The 19,927-nt window shown below is 36.6% G+C and overlaps 2 protein-coding genes and 1 long non-coding RNA gene across 6 annotated transcripts; 1 reads left to right on the top strand and 2 right to left on the bottom strand.

The window, feature by feature from the left end:
• Positions 1–1,298: 1,298 nt before the first annotated feature.
• On the bottom strand, positions 1,299–4,931 carry LOC147869591 (uncharacterized). Of its 4 annotated transcripts, XR_015531010.1 has the most exons (5): positions 4,831–4,931; positions 3,790–3,907; positions 3,202–3,282; positions 1,844–1,961; positions 1,299–1,601 (listed from the first exon to the last, which is right to left on the bottom strand). It is a non-coding gene; the product is annotated as an uncharacterized LOC147869591 (long non-coding RNA). The 4 variants fall into 4 exon arrangements; XR_015531009.1 differs by lacking the exon at positions 3,202–3,282; XR_015531012.1 differs by lacking the exon at positions 3,790–3,907 and having other exon boundaries at positions 4,831–4,925.
• Positions 4,932–7,104: 2,173 nt separating this feature from the next.
• Positions 7,105–10,196, top strand: LOC147869590 (leukocyte receptor cluster-like protein). Its single transcript, XM_087331034.1, has 4 exons — positions 7,105–7,487; positions 7,778–8,292; positions 9,366–9,584; positions 9,895–10,196. The coding sequence occupies exons 1-3, from the start codon at positions 7,297–7,299 to the stop codon at positions 9,557–9,559; spliced, it is 900 nt and encodes a 299-aa protein (XP_087187160.1). The 5' UTR covers positions 7,105–7,296; the 3' UTR covers positions 9,560–9,584; positions 9,895–10,196.
• Positions 10,197–11,388: 1,192 nt separating this feature from the next.
• On the bottom strand, positions 11,389–17,504 carry LOC147869589 (pre-mRNA-splicing factor). The gene is made up of 3 exons (XM_087331022.1): positions 16,985–17,504; positions 13,797–15,462; positions 11,389–11,573 (listed from the first exon to the last, which is right to left on the bottom strand). Exons 1-2 carry the CDS (start codon positions 17,311–17,313, stop codon positions 13,839–13,841), a joined length of 1,953 nt encoding a protein of 650 aa, XP_087187148.1. The 5' UTR covers positions 17,314–17,504; the 3' UTR covers positions 11,389–11,573; positions 13,797–13,838.
• Between the last annotated feature and the right edge of the window lie 2,423 nt (positions 17,505–19,927).

Genomic DNA, 19,927 nt, shown 5'->3' with positions numbered 1-19,927 from the left:
TATTTTACACATACTTAAAAACAAACTTGACACCAAAACACATAAAGTGGAACTATAACATAAATATCGTCTAGTAATCATAGGTAAAATGCCATAACTCAATAAATTGAATTGAGAACTTTGTAAACTGTATGCACCTAGGCCACAACATTGTGCAATTGTTCTAGCTACATTGTAAAGATGCATATTGAGATTGCAGCTTTTAAAGAATATGAGAGTGCATGAGATGTGCAAAAAGATCAGTTTGATGCTTATCCCTCTCATGCACTCTCATAATCTTTAAAAGCTGCAATATCAATATGCATCTCTCCAAGTTTTCATGTAACAATACTTACTATATGTCCTTGCTTGGAGAATGGTTGAGTGCTACTCAAAAGCCATTTTGAAAGCCTTGGAGCACTCTCATATTCTTTAAAAGCTGCAATCTCAAAATGCATCTCTCCAAGTTTTCATGTAACAATACTTACTATATGTCCTTGCTTGGAGAATGGTTGAGTGCTACTCAAAAGCCATTTTGAAAGCCTTGGAGCTAGCATGCAACTATTGTGCTCATGTGAAGTGAGAAACAACACATGATCAACTATGATCCACTAACCAATCACTTTTAGCATAACTTTCTAGATGAAGGATGCACTCTATTATGGCTTGTTATTCTCTTAAATTAAAATGGGTTGTTATTCACTTTAAATTGAAATGGCTTGTTATTCACTTAGTTTGCACACAATACATGTGAACCCTCATGCCATTTCATCCCATTCAAAACCTTAACATGAACACTGCCTATCAACAATGTATATAAAGAGACCATGCCATCACAATATCACTTTTGAATGTATTTTATTAGCATCAGACACTAGTAGTTGGAGCTATTGCATGCAGAAGTGATATTTTGGCTCAAAATTAATTTCCAAACATTGATAAACATGTATCCTTGTTCTATTTTTTCTAGGCAATGCCAGTACAATACATTCACTGCCATTGTCTAGATCAAGTTTGAGCTAGCTTCATGAAGTTGCATTGACTAGATGTCTAAGCTGAAATTATGCCAACATTCAATGTCCAAGCAAAAATAAGCAAAACTATCAAGCACCATGATTAGTCAATCATTAAATATTCTCATAATTCCATTCCATTGTTAGCATAATTTTGGTATTATGATATTCATTTAAACACAATGCACTCCTTTTTACATTCCCTACTAAGGCATGGATGCATGTGAGCTGATGTGTGACTCGTAACTATATTAATAATCATCAGACCATGACAAGTATTTATGCTCTTTCAAGAATTCCAAGAAAGAATGGACACAAGCTTTCAATTAATTATCATGATATCAAAGATAGAATAACTTGCTTTTAATTGTCATGTGACCAAGCCAAGCCAGGTTTCTTTATGTTCTATAAAGAATTCCTTGAAAAAATCGGTAAAAAACATTCAACAGAACTATAAAACTCTTTGGAAATGATTTTCACTTCTAGAAGATATCTTCAAATCCACATTAGGATCTTAATTTTGCTTGATGTGTCACTACTCCCAAACTATTAGTTTATTTTCCTTCGAGTGGAAGGTTTCTCAACCGCTAAGCGATACATCCAATATATCTAAAATGTTGATAGTTTAAAGCCATCAAAAAAATGCTCAATAATAATGTATAAACAGTATGGCAAAAACTAAAATACTCCCAGCTTTTGCAGTATTTAACAGAATAGCTCTAAGTTTTCAAAAAAGTAACAGAATGCTCATGGAAGTTAATTTATTGTAAAAAGGGCTATTCTGGTAAATGCCGAAAACAAGTTCAGAATATTTTAGGCGTTTTCCCCTAAAATATGTTGTTTAAGGATACGAATGCCAGAAGGTGTGCAATGAGAAGAACAGCAATCAGCCAGGGGATCCAATCATGCTCATTCTTTGGTGCATATTTAGCATTTATCTTTGGCATCTTGAGGAGTTTTTCTTAACGGCTACACAAGCAACAAGGCCATAAGAATGTATGTAGAACATTATAAGAGCACTCTTACCTAAATAGTTTACAGAAGATTAAAAAGAACCTCTTATGCATGCTAATTCCCTTAAAAACGTATTCTAGATTTTTTCTATTTTGATTGGAAAAGTTACGCATGAGGTTGATATATATGCACACCTTTCTACTAAGAAACTAATAGCAGTTAAAGGACTATAAAAAGGCAGTGATTGCAAGGACATAATGTAATGCACTCTTACCTCCTGATGAAATGTGAATCAATAAAATATATAAAGATTGGAGTAGAGAGGAATTAGTAGCAAATCATTATGAAGTACGTCTAGAAAAGAAAAAAAGGGATATAAAGAAACTTTAAAAGCAAAATTTTAGTGACATTCCAGTCATTGATTATTAGAGAATCTTAAAAGTTCGAAAACGAAACTCTACTTCTAGAAAAAAAGCATAAAACTATAGTCTGTATCCTTATTCATGTCCAACCTTTACAGACTACTTGGGCTCTTAAAAATAAATTGCCTCTCTGAACGTCCTCCCAAGGAAAGACAATCTTAAGGTACAACAACACTGCACAATATCTAACTAACAAAATGCAACAGAGGATCCAGAATGAAATAAACACACACCCTATACAAGGAGACACATTCAACCAACATTTCATAGAGCATCCACTAAATTAGTAAGGGATAAGTTTTTCCCCAAAAACATAAACTAAATAAACTGCAAAATATCTTTTTCCAAAAGAACACATTATTTCATCAGAAGGGTGTCTAACTAATGTCAACATGTTCTCAGTAAGTAAACAGGGCTTATTTAAGTTGGTCATCTCCATTAAGACTATTAGTCAACCATGGCTCAAAGGAGTATGACTTTGTATAACTACTTGAAGATTGGTTTCGAAAAGTCACTCCCCCACATTTGTCTTCGTTTACATTTTTATCAGATTTTGTTCTTCTTTATAAATATAACTTCCAGTAACTGGCAAGGTTTGAAATGAAGTTTAAGCAGTAAGAAGATGACATTGAGAGAGATACAAAAATGTATAGAAATGTATAGTTTAGTAGAATACTCTTTTTCAGATTTTTTGCTCCCTCTATAAAGATTTCCATCAAAAGAACGTGATGTAAGTTTCACTAAATGATAACACTTTAGTGGAACATTGTATGTAGCATAAAGCTATACAATTTCTTTGCTAGTCTAGCTTGGGATTTGAATTGAGTTTTTACAAGGAATAACTACATGATTTGTTTCATTGCGGTGCGTATCTGGATGATATTCTTGTTTATCTCCCAACATAAGAGTTGTACCTAACAAATACATGGACATTGGAGAATATCAATTCTACTTTGATAAAGGAAATCACATTCTTATTCTACATATGAAAGAAAGAAAACATAATTACATTGGGCTGGACATTTTTTAATTCTTGAGATACAAACTGTGTGATATCAAGTTGATATTTGATGAAATCAAAGTGAAGCCTATTCAAGAACCAGTAATGCTCAGTTTTATTGGCCATTTTTTGGGCATGCAGATTTAGGTTTCTGCTCTTACAAATCTCATTAAGAAGAAAACCACACATGGAATTCATTACAAAATATACAGAGGAGATTAAGAAAATCTTGTCTTTGGAGCCATGTCTAGGCTTCATTTGTGAACATAAAATGATGCACAAACCTTCATTTGAGGAGATAAAATGAAATTTGACTTGCCATTTAAAGTTCAAATTAATGCATCAGAGTATGTGATGCCTAAACCTAGTTTGTGATGACTGGAAGCATGTTAAAAAAACGTGCATTTTATGTTTAAAATACCTTTTAGAATATCCTGAAGTATTCAACTAGCCTTCATTTGTGGACATTTGGCAAATTTTGTCTTCAGAATGATGCACAAACTTCATTTGAGGATATAAAATGAAATCTGATTTGCCATCTAAAGTTCAAAGTAATGCATCAGAGTATGGTGATGACTAAACCTAGTTTCTGATGAATGGAAGCATAGTTGTTTAAAAAATGCACATTTTATGTTTAAAATCTCTTTTAGAATACCCTGAAGTATTGTACGTTTTAGACTCGTTTTAAAATGTTTCATACATTCTACGCATTTAATATGCATTTAACGTATTGCAATTTGGTCAAAAAACAATTGTTAGATGAATTACGACTATAAGAAGTATTTACCGTTTTTTATCTTTAGAATATGTATTCCAAGTATTTTAAAAATGGGAGAATACTCTTAGAATATGGTACCATACATATTGTGAGCTTATTGTATGCTAAGTATTCTACAGCCATGACTGGAAGTTACACAGTCTTAACTTTACTTCTGACACTTCTAGTATGCTTCAAGATCTTATAAAGGAGGAAAACAATCTGATAAATTTTCTACAAAATTCCTATGAATTTGCAATATTCCCACAATTTCCTCTCATTTTATGCATGAAAAAAAAAAATCAGGACATGCAAACATGTGCCATCTAGGCTATTCACAGATCCACACAAAACAAACTGCTCAAAACGGAAGAGATACATACGCTCGTGTATCCATATGCGCTATATACTACAGACATAGTGAGAAAAACCCACAAATGTCCTATGAAATTTGTGGGTTTTTCCAAAAGAATTCCTACCATAATTTGTGATATATTCTCACAAATCCCTGTTATTTTCAGACACGAAAAAGAGATACCTGTTTACGATAAATATAGGCAACTGGGGTCCATAAGAAAACCATGCGCACAGAAGCAAGAGATGGAAATGCTGAGGCATTAATAGGGTATGATGTATACATGCTTTAATCGATCCAGCGGTGAATTTATTTTCTCTTTATGTGATAGCTAAATGGAAAGAACATACCTTTGATTGAGAAGGAGAGAGGTGTTGAGAGGAAGTAGAAGAAGCGGCCCTTTTTCTGGATTTCCTGTATGTTCCATAGCAGTAAGTCAGAACATATCATAAATACAATACATACATATAATATACATACATATAATGATATATGTATGCATGTAATGTATGTATCATGCATAGTATGAACCATACGTTCATTCGCATTCGTGTAAGAAAAACTCCCTCAAAGAATGATAAATATCATACTTTTGCATTAACTGTTTATTATGAGGTAAATAAGCCAAACAAATGGGAAAAAAACATTAAAAAAATGAGGAAAAAAACAAAAATAAAACACAAGAACGTTTGAATAACATTCGCATTCTTTTCCCAACGTATAAAAACGAATGTTATTCTAGACGAACACGAATTTTACGTACTATGTATGTATGTATCATATTGGTCATAAATTATAATCATTCCTTTCTCCCCATATCCTACTTATTATGTTTTGATATATTTAGATGTCCTCTCTATATATAGTCTATTCCTTCCTTTTATGTAGTAATGTTCACAATGCTCACCCACCCAAGTGGATTCACCAACCCTACGAAGGGAACACCTTGACGTGCTCATGGGATACCTCTTTCCATAGAGGATGAACCCCCAAATTTATTCATCTCAAAAAACTTGGCCTTCGCTTTGCGTTGAGCTCTCTCTTATCGATAATGTGTCTAAAGGGCCAACTTGGTTAGTCTTTGCAACATTTGTTTTTCATTTGTGGCCAACATATGATTAGCTTTGCCATGCGTGTTGCATGTGTTGATTATTTTGCCCACTTTTTGAATATTGCTATTTGCTTTCTCGACGTAGCTTCAAAAGCATCAAATTTGCTAGCTTGATATTGTTGCTACATGCCACGGTTTCCTGGAAGATAGACCTCTTTCAATGCTTCTTTTTCTGTTGTCTTTCCACTCTCATAGATGACTTGATTGAGCTCCGTCAAGTCCTTCCATTCCATAATTTGCTCGCCATGTGTTATATGCATGACCTTAGGGAACAAATTAAGATGTATATTATTCATGGTTGTATGGATAGGAAAACTGGGAAGCTAGTTACTTTAGACAAACCCAGAAGGACCTATGTATGATGCATGAGAACATGTGATGGTTTGGGAGCCTTAAGAAATTGGGCTATGTAACAGGGACTAGGCAACCCCCTTCATCATGACATGTTTACACAAACCCAGAAGGGCCTATGTATGATGCATGAGAACATGTGGGTGGTTTGGGAGTCTTGAGAATTTGGGCTATGTAAAGGGGACTAGGTAACCCACAATAGTATACATAACACACAATAGTAATATTCAGTAACATTATGACAATAACACCGTGTGTGATGATCTCTTTGGACTTAAAACAAAGTTTGGTGGTGGTGGTGGCAAACATGACAAACAACATGGACAAGGAGAGTTCAATCCTTGTGTGTGTGTGTGTGTGGAGGGTGGGCTTAACAATTGGCAACAGTTCGGTTCGAGAGGATCAAAACCGAACCGAACCATTAAAAAAATTTCAAACTGTTAAAACCATGGTTTCATGGTTCGGTTTCAGTTTTCAGCTTAGGTCAAAATTTAAAATTTAAAATATTTCATTATTTAAAATTTCAAAATTTTAAAGATTTTACTAAAATGTGAGAATAAGGCATGAAAATGAAAAGATTGTTTAAAAACAAAATTTTACAATTTTTTTTTTAAATTTTAAAAAATAAATAAAAATAATAAAACTGCTAAACCGCAGTTCTAACTGTTGAAACCAAACCGAACCGTTTAAACCGTTAAGCCACGATTTAGCGGTTCGGTTCAGTTCAAACCGAACCGTTGCCGATTGTTAGGTGGGCTCATATGGGCATCATTAGTGACGCCTGGATAGGGTGTGGTGTTCACATTGTGTTGGTCTATGGTCGTTACAAGGGTGTCAGGTTCATTGGCACACGCCTCTTAGCCGGCGGCTCACGAGAATATATATGTCTCTAAAGTCAGTGAGCCATTTTACAACAAATCGAAACAAAAAGAGCCTCTCTTGTGTTGTGTAGGAGGAGAAAGAGAAGAGAGAAGAGAGAAGAGAGGGAGGAGGAGGGTATTCTTGGGAATTCTTAAAAAGGAGATGATGGAGGCGGCGCGGAGGGTATTTCCTGGAATTTATGAAATCTTTCATCCTTCTGCTCGCGGACGCAGTCTGCAGACGCAGACGCCAGACGCAGGCGACGTGGAAGGAGCAGAAGAAGAAGGGGTGGAGATGGGAGGCCATGTCCACCTGAACATGCCTCGGGAGTTTCTTTCAAACGTTCTCTAGACCTAGACCTAGACCTAGACCTGACTGGCAGACAACGCGCACAGGACAGAAGAAGCAGAAAGAAGGAGACGACGACTTGCAGAAAGTAGAATTTAAGAAGAAGAAAGCAGACGGAGGAAAGAAGAAGAAGAAGAAGAAGAAGATGGGAGGCCACGGTGGACTCAACATCCTTCCGCAGAAGAAATGGAACGTGTACAACTTCGACAACAGAGAGAAGGTGAGGAAAGACGAAGAAGAAGCAGCGCAGAGGGAACACGTTCGCAGACAAGAAGAAAGACAGAAAGATGCAGAATCTCGGCTCGAAAAGCTCAGACAAGTAGTCAAGCAACAAAGGTATTCCTCTTCTTTTGTTTCTTTGTTTTCTTCTTTTTATCTGATTCTTTTATTCTGCTTTATGAGATTGAAAAAATGTTATTGCTTGGTTCTGCGTCTTTTTCTTTCTTTCTTTCTTCTTTGCTTGATTGGATTGGAAAAGACAAGTATTTTCTTCTTCTTTGTTTCATGATATTGGAAAAATCCAGTTATTCTCCTTCTCCTACTGCAATTTCTTCCTTTTTTTTTGTTTTTGATACGGTTAGAAATTACTGTCTTCTTTTACTTAGTTTGGTGCAATAAAAATACAGGTATGCATCTTCTTCATCATCTTTGTTTGATGAGATCAAAGGAGAGGAAAATGGTGAGGAGGATAAGGAGGGAAAGAAACCCCTGGCTGGTGACGTCCTCATCCAAGAGATGGAGAAGAGGAAACCCTCCGGTGATGATGTCTCCATTCAAGAGATGAAGCTTTTTGAAGGCCTTGTTTCTTTCAAGAGAATGCGACCCGGAGAGAAAGACAGAATGGAAAGCTCTGAATTTAAAAGTGATAACGGTGATGATGATGAAGAAGAGGACAAAAAGAAGAAGAGGAAATTGATGTTTAGAGGAGATAAGGAGCTTGAAAGGCTCTACAGAAGAGCTGAGAAAGAAGCAACAAGACTTGGCAAAGATGGCATTACAGCTGATGATGAGCATTACAAGCTAGGATATGGTTGCTTGGGAAGGGACAAGAAGAAGCCATGGTACCTTAATGGAAGCTCCTTGACAGATAAAACCGAAACAGGTTCAGTAAGGGAAACTGAGAATCAACTCCAGGCCTCATGTAAGCAAAACAACTTTTTGAAAGCCATGTTTCATCCTTCGCAAATTAAGATATGATGAAAGTATTGTCTGATAGGTTCAGTAAGCTCTTCAAGTAGGGAGATTCTGTAGAAATATTTGGAGGCCATATTCTGTCCGAAAGATTTTAAAGAGAGCATTCCTTGGTAGGCATGTTGATTTTGAGCATTGAATGATCTTTTCTTAAATATCCACAAATGAAAGGGTTTCAAATGGTACAGACCAACCCCAAGTGCATTCATTTAGGTGAAAATCTGTGTCAGGAAATTTGAGCTTTCTGAAAACATAAAGTTTTTCGATCATTGAATGACCTTGATATTGATTTCAACCCTAGAAGCTTATTTTTAATCGAAAATATTCACGCTTCATCTTTATGAAATGAGAAGTTTCTTACAGCTTTTCTTGGTTGGCATCTCAATTTTGATCATTGAATGACCATGTTCTCGATTCATTACTCATGAAAAAGCTCATCAGTCTTGACTCAGGGAAGGTTTGCAGATTTTAAATCAAAGTAAAGAACCGTCTGAAAGTATTGATTGGTGAGTAGTTAGATCACACCAAGAACCCGAGTAGTAGTGGTAGTAGTAGTAAGATCAACAAATTTTTTGCGAAATCACAGATATCCACTTTATGTTTTTTCTTGTTCCTAATTTATCCTCTTAAACTGCTTACAATATATTTCTGAACTATGAATATCACAGGATTGTACATTAGATTGATACTTCCTAGTTAGGCCTGTAAGCAGTGTAGTTATTTTTCTTAGTGAAAATGAGGAATTTCTAGTTTACTTTATTTTTTGTTGGTTGAATTTCTATTTTTATTTTTTTTGATATCCATATATTGATTTCTAAAGTTTTAGTGATTTGGATATTCTCGTCTGTCCAATGTCTTATCATTTATTGATTTGTTCCTTGTCTCAGCTTTTATTGATTGCATCTTTATATGCAAATCCAGCTATAGTTCTGGGAAACATACGACTGAAACTTTTGCACCTGTTTCTTTTGAAATCTGTTGCATGTTTTGTATCTAACTTAATTTTGCTTCAAAATTGATCAGCATCTTGTGGAAAGAAAAGGAAAAAGACAATTGAAGAGTTAAGAGAGGAGAGATTGAAGAGAGAGGAGCAAGAACGTAAAAGAGCTCAGAAAATGATAACATCGCATCCTTCAAATGGTCTGCGAACAATTGGAGGGTCAATTAATGGTGGTCGACGACCTTATTACAACTCAAGTTATGGCAATGCAAGATAAAAAATGATCCAGAAGAGTTTACAAGGTAAGAGTCCTTGCAAGGAAGAGCTAACCATTAAATACATATTTTATTACGCTTTGGTCCACCTGATACATCTGAAGGTGCATCGCTCTTTGATGCATTATGTTGATAGAGATCCATTTATATATAAATATGGTGAATGGTTGTATGAGACAATGTTATACAAATCACAAAGTAGTCAAGGAAATCAGACAGCCTACAATAGTCCTAATTTTCTGCGGCCATCCACTCCCGAAGTTTGCATGTTTTATATAAATTCTTCTGATTCTGTAGGATATTTGTAGTAATATGTTTCCACTTTCTTTTTATTCAGGAATGGAAAATGAACGCTTATGTTGTGATGTGTTTCATTTTCTTCTGCTGCATGGTTCTCTCTACAACAATGATGGTGATCCTGGACCTGTAAATCTGAAACTATCACCAATCTTAAAGCTCAATCTTCTCCTTTTTTATTTTAGCATTCAGTGTAGACCTCTGAACTTGGTTCTTCTGGAAAGTATGGAACCAAATATACAGTAAAAGGATTCTCATATATTGAATGTTAAATGTAAGATTTTCATGTAATTCTTCCATGGGAGATAACAATTTCAATAAAATTTCTCTAACAGAGTTGAATGGCAGTGGAATTGTGATTAATTTCTTATGAAATATGATTAATTACATGTCTGGCGCAGACATGGTGCGACATGATTGATTAATTACATGCACATTCTTTGATGCGATTGGTCCAACAGTAGTAATCTCTTATGAAGATTAGTAATAAACATATACATGGTACAATGTGATTGATAAAATGGTAGTCATCTTTTCTCATTACAAAAGGTGTCTAATTAATTACATGAGCATGGTATGATTTGATTGATCTACTATTAGTCATATTTTTGGATTGCAAAGGAAATGATTGAATAAGCATGCTGGCATGCCACTACAGTGTTTATGTAATGATTTATCCACTGGTAGTGTCATCTTTTCAGATTACAAAATATATCTAATTAATTACATGAGCATGATATGACCTGATTGACCCAATGGTAGTCATCTTTTAGATTACAAAAGAAAGGATTGCATAAGCAAGCTGGTGTGACACTAGTGTTTATGTAATGATCGATCAACTGGTGGTCATCATTTCAGATTACAAACGAAATGATTGCATAAGCAGGCACTTGTTGCAACAGACATGCCTCAACAAATTACCCCCTTGTCAGATTTATAATCTTTGGCAGATAAGTTAAAAGCTACTTGATCACTGCCACCACAACTTCATCCTGATTGCCAATCGTAATAATCATAATATTGTCAGATGGGTTGCAGAATACAATGAAACCCTCACTTCCCCACTTGATTCAAAAACCAGTTGATTATGCATGCCATTGACTTCACTATTCTAACCAAATATATGATATTGTCAATGACAGGTACTGCTTTGTTCGGCATTCATTCATTTCACTCGAACCTCATTCCATAAACACAAATGATATGAAACAATGCATATGTACCTTGAGTTGGTACACATACACTAAAAACATTTGAATCTATTTCAGACGATGCACTTGCTAACTATCAGCTCAATAATGTAGACTTCTGGACATATCAATAACATAAAGCAAAAGATGCTTGTGATTGAGAAAACGATCAAAAGATCTACGGCTTCCGGGGGATGTAAAGCAAAGCATCATTTTTTTTTCAATGGGCACCCTTATCTGAGTTTTAATTTCATTGGATTGACCTCAATAAAGCAGTAACAATTACAGAAGATTGACCACAGGACAAAGATATAATAGAAGTACCTTAGTCTTGACACATCACAAGGTTTAAAACGTAAATTGCATCCAATTGAAACAGTTTTGACACACACCGTCTTGCATTATACAAGAGGATTTTCTATATTAAAAAAGCAACAAGGTCTCCTCTCCCTCACTTCTCAAGATAGGTAGCAATGAAGACCTATCCAACAGCGCAGCTTTTTTTTTTACTTTAGTCAGTGTCAGCAATCTGCAGGAGCATTAATGACTATTTAGCAACTACTTTAAATAGAAACAAATCTAATAAAAAACTACTTAACAAACAAAATAAATTATCAGTATAGAAATAAATTGCATGATGAAAGTGACTGTCTCAATCTGCTCCTAATTTGTTTTCTTCACAATTCTTGAGAAGCCAGCAGTTTCGCCAACATACATCATACGTTACAGACAATGACAGCAGTTTTGCCATCTAATTGTTATGATTAGGTGAAGGGTTGATTGTTATGCATTGGATTCTTAACTATATTTTCAGTTGCCCCATATTTAATAATTCTGAGACTGGTGGTAGAGAAATGTAGAATTTCATTCCAGCGAACCAGGGTCTAATGTAGGTGATGCAGTATACACGTCCCTGTTAGTGCAATTCAACTTAAAAATAATATTTAGCATAAAAGGCAACATTACTGCCGTTCTTTCCATGCAAAATCTGGACTTTGACTTGGTCTATATTTAAAGTCAAATTCTAAGGAGCTTGCAAAGCTACATACACCTATCCTCTTTACTATTACAAATTGATTACAGTTACGAATACAAAAAATTGGGCAACAGAGAATAGCACAGAATTCAACTCAATGTTATTTCTAATGGCAAAGAAACTGTAACGGGCATGACCATAATTTATCCCGTGGTAAGTTGTAAGGTAGTATTCTACACACAAGGATAAAGTATAAGGGTTGATCAAGAGTGTAAAGGGAAGATTACTTTTAATTATAGGAATTGAGACAACCCGAAAGGGCCAAGTGTGAACTTGCCTAGGGGCCTTAGGTTTCATTATAAATATGAGGCCTAGCTACCCTAATTAGGGACATCATTCGACTACGTCGAGACTGTGATCTTGTGGTGAAGAAAATCTTGTAGCGAGCGCGCCAGTACCAAGTACAACTCAATGCCATAGTGGTGGTATGGGACACCGATCAAGTCTCAACTCCGTCTCGATTGGTTCACTCGGGGGTGGTTGGGTGGATCGGCACCTTTCTTTCTCTCAATCATTTATTTCCTTATTTCATGCTTACACTAGGAATAATCTCTAACAGAAACATTTACTTTTGTTTGTAATTATTGAGTTTGTGTCAAGGGAGAAGCATCTACACTCACGAACAAAGGATATTAACTTAAAAAATAACGGCAAAGAAAATATTTACTTTTGCCTATAACTATTGAGTTCATGTCAAGGGAGAAGCATATACAATAATGAACGAAGGATATTGACTTAAAAAAAAATGACCAATGTGTTTTAGCTTTCGGAAGCAATGCAAAATGTTTCACCCTAAAAACATTGCTGCAGCCCCTGAAAGACTAAAGCTGAAACATGAAGTCAAACCACTGTTCCTATCTATGTACACAGAATAATAAATTAATCGTAGTTCATCCTGCTTTGTTCATTTGGAACAGGCCACACAAATACATAGAAGGCCCATAACAACACTGTTTTTCTGTACCACTTGCTGTAGCCATGGGGTTCAAGAACACAAAAAGAAATCAAGAAAGAAAACAGTCAACTACAACGAATAATGAAAATAAACCCAAACAGTGGAAAATTGCCAAAAAAACACAGTTTCAGGTGGCAATTCTCCTGGAACGTTTTTGAAACACACAATCCCACAACAAACGTTAAGTGGGACTGCAGTAGCATCCGGGACCATGGAAAGAACAATTAAAGAAGTCGGAGTATCTGCAAATCATAACTATTTCAGACAATTAGGGTTTCTGTTATGGATAGGCAGATGAAATCAAGATCTCGATAGGGAAACTGAGCTGCAACATGAAGACAGAGCAGGGTTGAACTTGGAGTATCAGTTGCTTTTCAGATACAAAATGGCATTTAGCTTTTGGTGGTTAATAACAAGGACAATGATACTTTTTTTTCAGAAATCAACAGATACCACAGTTTCATGTTGAAAGGCCATTACGAAAAAGGTTTTGTAGATGTTCTATATATACAAGGGTGGAGAACAATACAAGACAAATATATAGTGTTTCGTATGTATACAAACAATCACATCTGAGAAAACACTCTCAGCACTTCTCTTTCTCAAAGGCTGGCATTTATCCTCTGATTAAATTGTTTTATTATTGACAATCTTTCAGAGCTAACATTATATATGTATCAGAATATGGATGTACTCTGGGTTTCTCTTTAACATGCAGCGTAATGAAATAGCACATATCTCAAATTATAGCAAGCACTGACCTTCGCAATGTAGACTTTGGGGCCATAACTAAAGAGATGATTTCAGTGCCGGTCTCTATCCCTTGATTTCACTCTATCAGTCCTGTCTTCATCGTCCCGATGTGATTTCCTTCCTTCCTCATAGTTCTTTGATTCCCTCCGTTTGTTCCTGTCATCACTGGCACTCCAATTGTCAGCATTATGCCCTTCTCTCACATCATTCTTCCCAAGTTTATATTCCCTATCATGTCTACCATGACGCTTCTGCTCCTCATATTTAACATCTCTCCTCTTGCTGGCTTTGTCCTCTTCTTCACTGCTATCTGAGTAAGGCCTTTTCTTACTCTCCGTCTCTCGTATATAATCCTTCTTTTGGTCAAAGTCAGAATTTCTCCTCATGCGCATTTCACCCTCTTCTTCGCTGCTCTCAGTGTAAGCTATGTCCTTTCTTTCAATTGCATGCTCTTCTTTATCATCAGTGTTCCTTCCACGCTTTCCTAGCAATCCAGTTACCTCTTCTCTACCTTGTTTATCTTCATCATCTCCTTTTCTCACATCTCTCTCCTTCATATCCTGCCTATTACTCTTTTCTTCCCTCACTTCCCAATCTCTCCTTTGTTTTCTTTCTGGATACTTTCTCTCACTGTCCCTGATCTCTTCATCTTTCCTCTCCCTGTGGATTCTCTCCTTGTCTCTGCTCTCGTCATCCCTCCTCTCTCTGTAGTTTCTCTCCCTATCTCTGCTCTCTTCATCCTTCCTCTCTCTTTGTTTTCTCTCCTTGTCCCTGACCTCTTCACCTTTCCTCTCTCTCTTTTCAATATCCTTTTTCTCCATGTCCTTAAAACCTGCAACCACTCTATCCCTCTCTCTAATGCTCTTCTCCCTGTCCCTGTCATCCTCTTCTTTAATTTCTCTTTTATCAACACCTTTTCTCACCCTGTCTCTGGCATCCTCCTCCTTTACCTCTCTTTTATCAATATGCTCCTCCTTATTCCTATCCTCTCTCTCTCTTCTGCTACCATACTTTCTATCCTTGACCTCCTCTTCTTTCATTTCTCTTCTATCAATGCCTTTTTTCACCCTTTCCCTGTCATCCTCTTCTTTTCTCTCTCTTTTGTCATTCTTCTCCTCCTTTTCCCTGTGGTTTATATCCTCTCTTTCTTTTCTACTAATGTGCTTTCTCTCCTTATCCATATAATCTTCCTCTTTCCTCTCTCTTACATCAAAGTCCTCATTCTTTTCCTTGCTCTCTCTAGCATCTCTCTCCCTTTTATGGTCTCTGCTCTCTTTGTCATACTTGCTTGATTTCGATTGTTTAGATTCCACTTCCCTCCTCTCCTTTTCTTGACGAATAAGCTCTTCCTCCAGTTGCTCCTTCAGCTGTCTCTCCTCTTTTTTCCTCCTCTTTTCAGCTTTCATTTCTTCAGCTTTTTTCTTCTGTTCTTCCTTCTCTAGCCTTTCCTGTTTTTTCTTTTCCTCTTTCTCTTTTTTCTTTTTCTCAGCTTCCTTGAGCTCCTTCTCCCGTTCCCTCTCTTCACGCGCAAGAATTCTCTCTTGTTTCTTCTGTTCTTGAAGTTCTCTATCAAACGCTTCTCCCTCTTTCACATCACCAATGCCAAGGGCAGATCTCAAAATCTCAATCTGTTTTTCCTTCTTGGCAGCAATCTGATGTGTATTTTCTGGAAGCCTTCAGTAAAAGCACACAAAAAAAGTATTCTCTTGTTAGACTGTTAGAACTATCAGTCAAAGTGCTGCATACAATTTTTACATAGTAGACCTGGAAGACCTTTTGCACATGAAAGAACTTAATTTAACTGCAGAAATACAAACTGAAAACACATGTAATTATTGCACAATTATTCAAGCTTCCTATGGAGGCTGAAAATACTTGTTTGCATCATAAATGGTAATAATGAGCAGCCAATGGACATCAATTTTGGTTCTTCGCAAGAAAACACAACCCTTGCAGATGTATAATAAATTCTTTCAACTGTGTTATGATACTACCAAAGATCCTAAAAGAAGAAATCTTATGCAATCAATATGTGTCAAGTATAAAGGGGCTCATTCCTACCTACTTAGCATACAACAAAAATATGCCTCATTGGATAGTTGCTAGCGCATTTGGGGGGTCAGACACCCTATAGTTGGTGAAAACGAGAGTGAGAAGGTGTGAACCACTCTGGAGCATGCCCAATTGTATTATATACAACTATCTACTGTACATTAGGATTGTGATACTGTCCAAAATTTCTTCCCCGAGTTTGTCCATTTGCTACTTGAATATTAATGATTGCAGACTAATAGAACTTAACAGTTTTCCATGAGAAAAAACAGTTACTCAATAGCGGGTCCTGAGAAAAAACACTTATTGAATTAAGGAAAATCAAACAATTCCCTCCCTGACTGTGTCATTATTTTACATCACAAAACAATATGACTCTCCCCAATTTTGTGAAAATTGTTTTCCTATTCACACCAGTGCCTTTCGCATTTGTCATGTTCTTATATGATATCAAGTAATGATGCTTGATCGATGTTCGTCTAAATAAGTTTTTTTATAAGCCATGTTATTTAAGTAGAGTTTGGATGATGAATTAAACATGGTCCTACAATTTGATACTACTAGTCTTTAAAATCAGGCCAATGATCAATCGTGAAAAACAGAACGTAGAAGCAGGCCAAGAAACTCTGAAATCAAAACCCTAAAAACAGAAGTAAACATGTAAATTTTGAGAAAATAAAAACTTGAACAGAGATTAAATCTAGGAAAAAACAGAACAATCAAAATCTAAAAATCTAAACCAAAGTCTAAAATCAACCTACAAAACAGGAAACATGAAAACATGAAAACATGCCTACAGTAAACTTAAGAAAAATGTACGATATATCATATGGCAAAACATAGCCCAAACATCTATGACATGACAAAACAAAATCTAATAGGGCTTAAAACAACTACAGAAACATGTTTCATATAAAAAAAACAGGAATCAAAGACAGAATATTTGACTAGATGTACACCTAGGGCAATACAGAAAATCTAGCATAATCAGAACAAAAATGAGCAGAAGACCTAACAGAGTAAGGACTACCGAAAACCTAAAACAGTCAGCTGGACAAATTAGCATAGGAATGGCAGACCTGAAAAGAACACGTATAAAAAGAAAAAGAAATAACATAAATAAACAAAATTTCCCCTGACTCACCTGGAAGAGGAATCGTTTTCTTGTTCAGGAGGCATGTCTTCCATGGCTTTCCGGGACTCTTCAATCTTTTGAATGATTTCATCATCAGTGTAACCCTGTTCGACTAAAGTTTCTTCAAGCTCGACAAGTTTAAGCTCGATCTGTCGTTTCCTGTCATGTTCTAATATATCCTTGTTTGCTTTCCTAGTGATTCCGCCTGCGCCTTGACCTTCCTGGAACTCTTTTGTCTCGACCCTAACAGGTCTGTGCCTGATGAAGAACTTGTTGGACTGTATGTAGCCATTTGTTCCAGATCCACGGGGTGTCTGAAGTCCTATGCCGTTGTACATGGCTGCTATGGATGCAGACAGAGAGATGGATATGGAGTGGAAACGTCGGATTTCTTCTCTATTTGCTTAAAGAGGGGAAAAAACGATTGTTTTTCTTCTCCTTCTTGCTTGAAGAGAAAAACAAAACGCCTATTTTCACTACTTCTTCTTCTGTCTCCTGTCTTTATCTTTCTTTTTTGTTTCTTCTTCCTTCCTTCTTTCTTCTGTGGCCCCTTCTCTTTTTATCCTTCTTTCTTCTTCTCGCTAACAGAGATGAAAGCCTGTACCCTACTTTCGTCTTCGTCTTCTTCAACTAATCACTGAGGTAAGAGCTCATCAAGGAGAGAGGAAGGCGCTGGCGTCCCGCTTCATTCTTCCTTCCGTCCTCGTCTGTCTTCGACGGCCCTCAGTCGATCGATCGATGGACAGCCTGAGACACGCCTGCACGCATACGCAGAAAGAGAAAGAGAGAGAGACAGGGAGAGAGACTGTTACTGGTAGTAGTAGTAGTAGCAGTAGCAGTAAGTAAAGGTCTGTCTGTGTGTGTAACATTACGAAAATTAATATTATTATGATGATTCTGATTATGTTATTTACCCCACGAAGTAAGTCAGTCCAATAATCAAACCACAAGAACCCATCTCTCTCATGCTCCAATAGTTATACGGTATACCACATCACATACTCGAACACCACGCGATATGCTGGGTGGGGGGTTGGGTAGAGAGAGCTCTACTCTAACTCCCTCTGTGAAACCCTATTAAACAGATGACGAAACAATGCAAGTTAACCGACCGATGCCCGACATTGTGTATAGCATCACCAACCCAAATGGTTGGCTTACCCACCACCCACCGAGACATGTAATGAAATTGTGTCTCGCATCTCCCTGACCTACCCACCCATCATCACATGGCGAAGAATCGCCTATGCTCAAAAATGGATGATGAGAGTGTCATCTGGCAATCTAAAAGTCCACATTCACACTTTTACAACGGTGGGTGACCTGCCATGTATCCATAACCTTCTTTGCTAACCAAGCTCTACTTCAACCAACTTATGGTGTACGACATTTGAGTGCACCACAACTAGTGTTTTTCTTACTATCAAATGTCCAATCTTTCCATGTTTCCATGACCACCACCTCTAGATTTGGGGAATCTAGAATAGGAAATGCCAAAATAAACCACATCCATGTGGTAAATGAAACCTATTTCACATTGATCGAACTTGCCATCATTTGTCTATGTGACTCTAAAATAGCGTCTTTCAAACTTACCAAGCCTTACTTGCAATTAGAATCTTCAACCCTCTCTCTCTCTCTAGAAAACGTTGATATATCTTTCTTTCTTTCTCTCTCTCGTAATGCCTTTTTGTTTGTGTGCATGAATGCAAACACCCAGCGTAATTTAAACTTGCCACATGCATAAGTATATTGATGCCAACACACATCGACAATTTAAAATTGTTAATAGATCACGGAGAAACTTCCGCGAAAAATATATTGTCAACCACCTTTACTAGGTCAATCAACCCCAAATGAGATATTCCATATCATGCCTTATAAGTTATATGTAAAGCACAAGTGAATAATATTTTACTGCTATAGCAACAAGCATGACAACTAGAAACTATTACTCCAAATGGCTCTCATATGTTAAGTCGTGTGTAGTCTGTCCTTGCCATACAAGTATTGTATTCAATCTCTCATTTTATGTTTCACGTTATTTCTAGATTTGGATCAACTAATGTAATCGTTATTGTTCGATAACATATGTTTTGAAAACAAGGCTACTATGATAGCATCGGAAGATAAGTTGGGCAAATGCCCTCGACGAATTAGCTCGTATCTAAGATTCCACCCAAATAAAAAGTTTAAATAAAGATCTACAAAATTGCGCAAATAGTCAACATCAACATGTATCAACATCATAAAGCAATGGGAGTGTCAAACGTTGCATGTTGCTTTGAGTTAGAGGAATTATAGAGGATATATGCAAGGTAAAATGGATTAAAGATTAAAGATTTCCACACAAGATAAAATGGCACGAGGAAATGCAACTCATCAACTAACATGATACAAATACACACATGTATAACATTGTAAAAACTCCCTCTTATTCACAATTGGACATGGGTTGGTTTGATCATAAGTTAGACAATATGTCATGTCACCCACATTCTTCGTGACCAAATAAGTTTGCGCCAACATATTGCATATTTCCATATGAGCGAGCACTCCAGATGAACATAGGGTTGGGCTCACGATGATTGATGGTACATCATACAATGATAAGTAAGGTTTTCAAGGGTACCATACAAGCATCGAAATTCGAAATCTTTAAAGGTTGAGCAATGGAACTTGAGCCCGTTCCAAGAGATTGCATCGGATTCCCCCTCTTCTTCTTCTTCCTTTGTTTTGTGAAGGCTATTGTAACCATGTTTTCAAACTCCATTGCCACTCATTTCTGAAGATCGATAAGTCTAAACTCGTGGCACATAAGAGTTGTATACAAATATGCTTGGGATGAGAGGGTATGGAGGGCAATGATTTTTTGGTAAGACTTTCAATTCAGAGCTTTTCCAACGTGTGATGGGGCTTACGGACGGACCGTGCTGCATGCATTGGAGCATC

Source organism: Azolla caroliniana, unplaced genomic scaffold (genome assembly GCF_043228905.1).
Source record: "Azolla caroliniana isolate FFs.n. ecotype wild unplaced genomic scaffold, voAzoCaro1.0.p SCAF_1, whole genome shotgun sequence".
Lineage (NCBI taxonomy): Eukaryota > Viridiplantae > Streptophyta > Polypodiopsida > Salviniales > Salviniaceae > Azolla > Azolla caroliniana.
The sequence above is the reverse complement of the archived record's forward strand: the minus strand, read 5'-3'. Positions and strand labels throughout refer to the sequence as shown.

Coding starts and splice junctions, on each gene's coding strand:
- LOC147869590 (XM_087331034.1), top strand. CDS start 7,297: ATGGGAGGCCACGGTGGACTCAACATCCTTCCGCAGAAGAAATGGAAC. Junction 7,488..7,777: donor CAAGTAGTCAAGCAACAAAG/GTATTCCTCTTC, acceptor ATAAAAATACAG/GTATGCATCTTCTTCATCAT. Junction 8,293..9,365: donor GAATCAACTCCAGGCCTCAT/GTAAGCAAAACA, acceptor AAAATTGATCAG/CATCTTGTGGAAAGAAAAGG.
- LOC147869589 (XM_087331022.1), bottom strand. CDS start 17,313: ATGTACAACGGCATAGGACTTCAGACACCCCGTGGATCTGGAACAAAT. Junction 15,463..16,984: donor GAAAACGATTCCTCTTCCAG/GTGAGTCAGGGG, acceptor CTTTTACTGAAG/GCTTCCAGAAAATACACATC.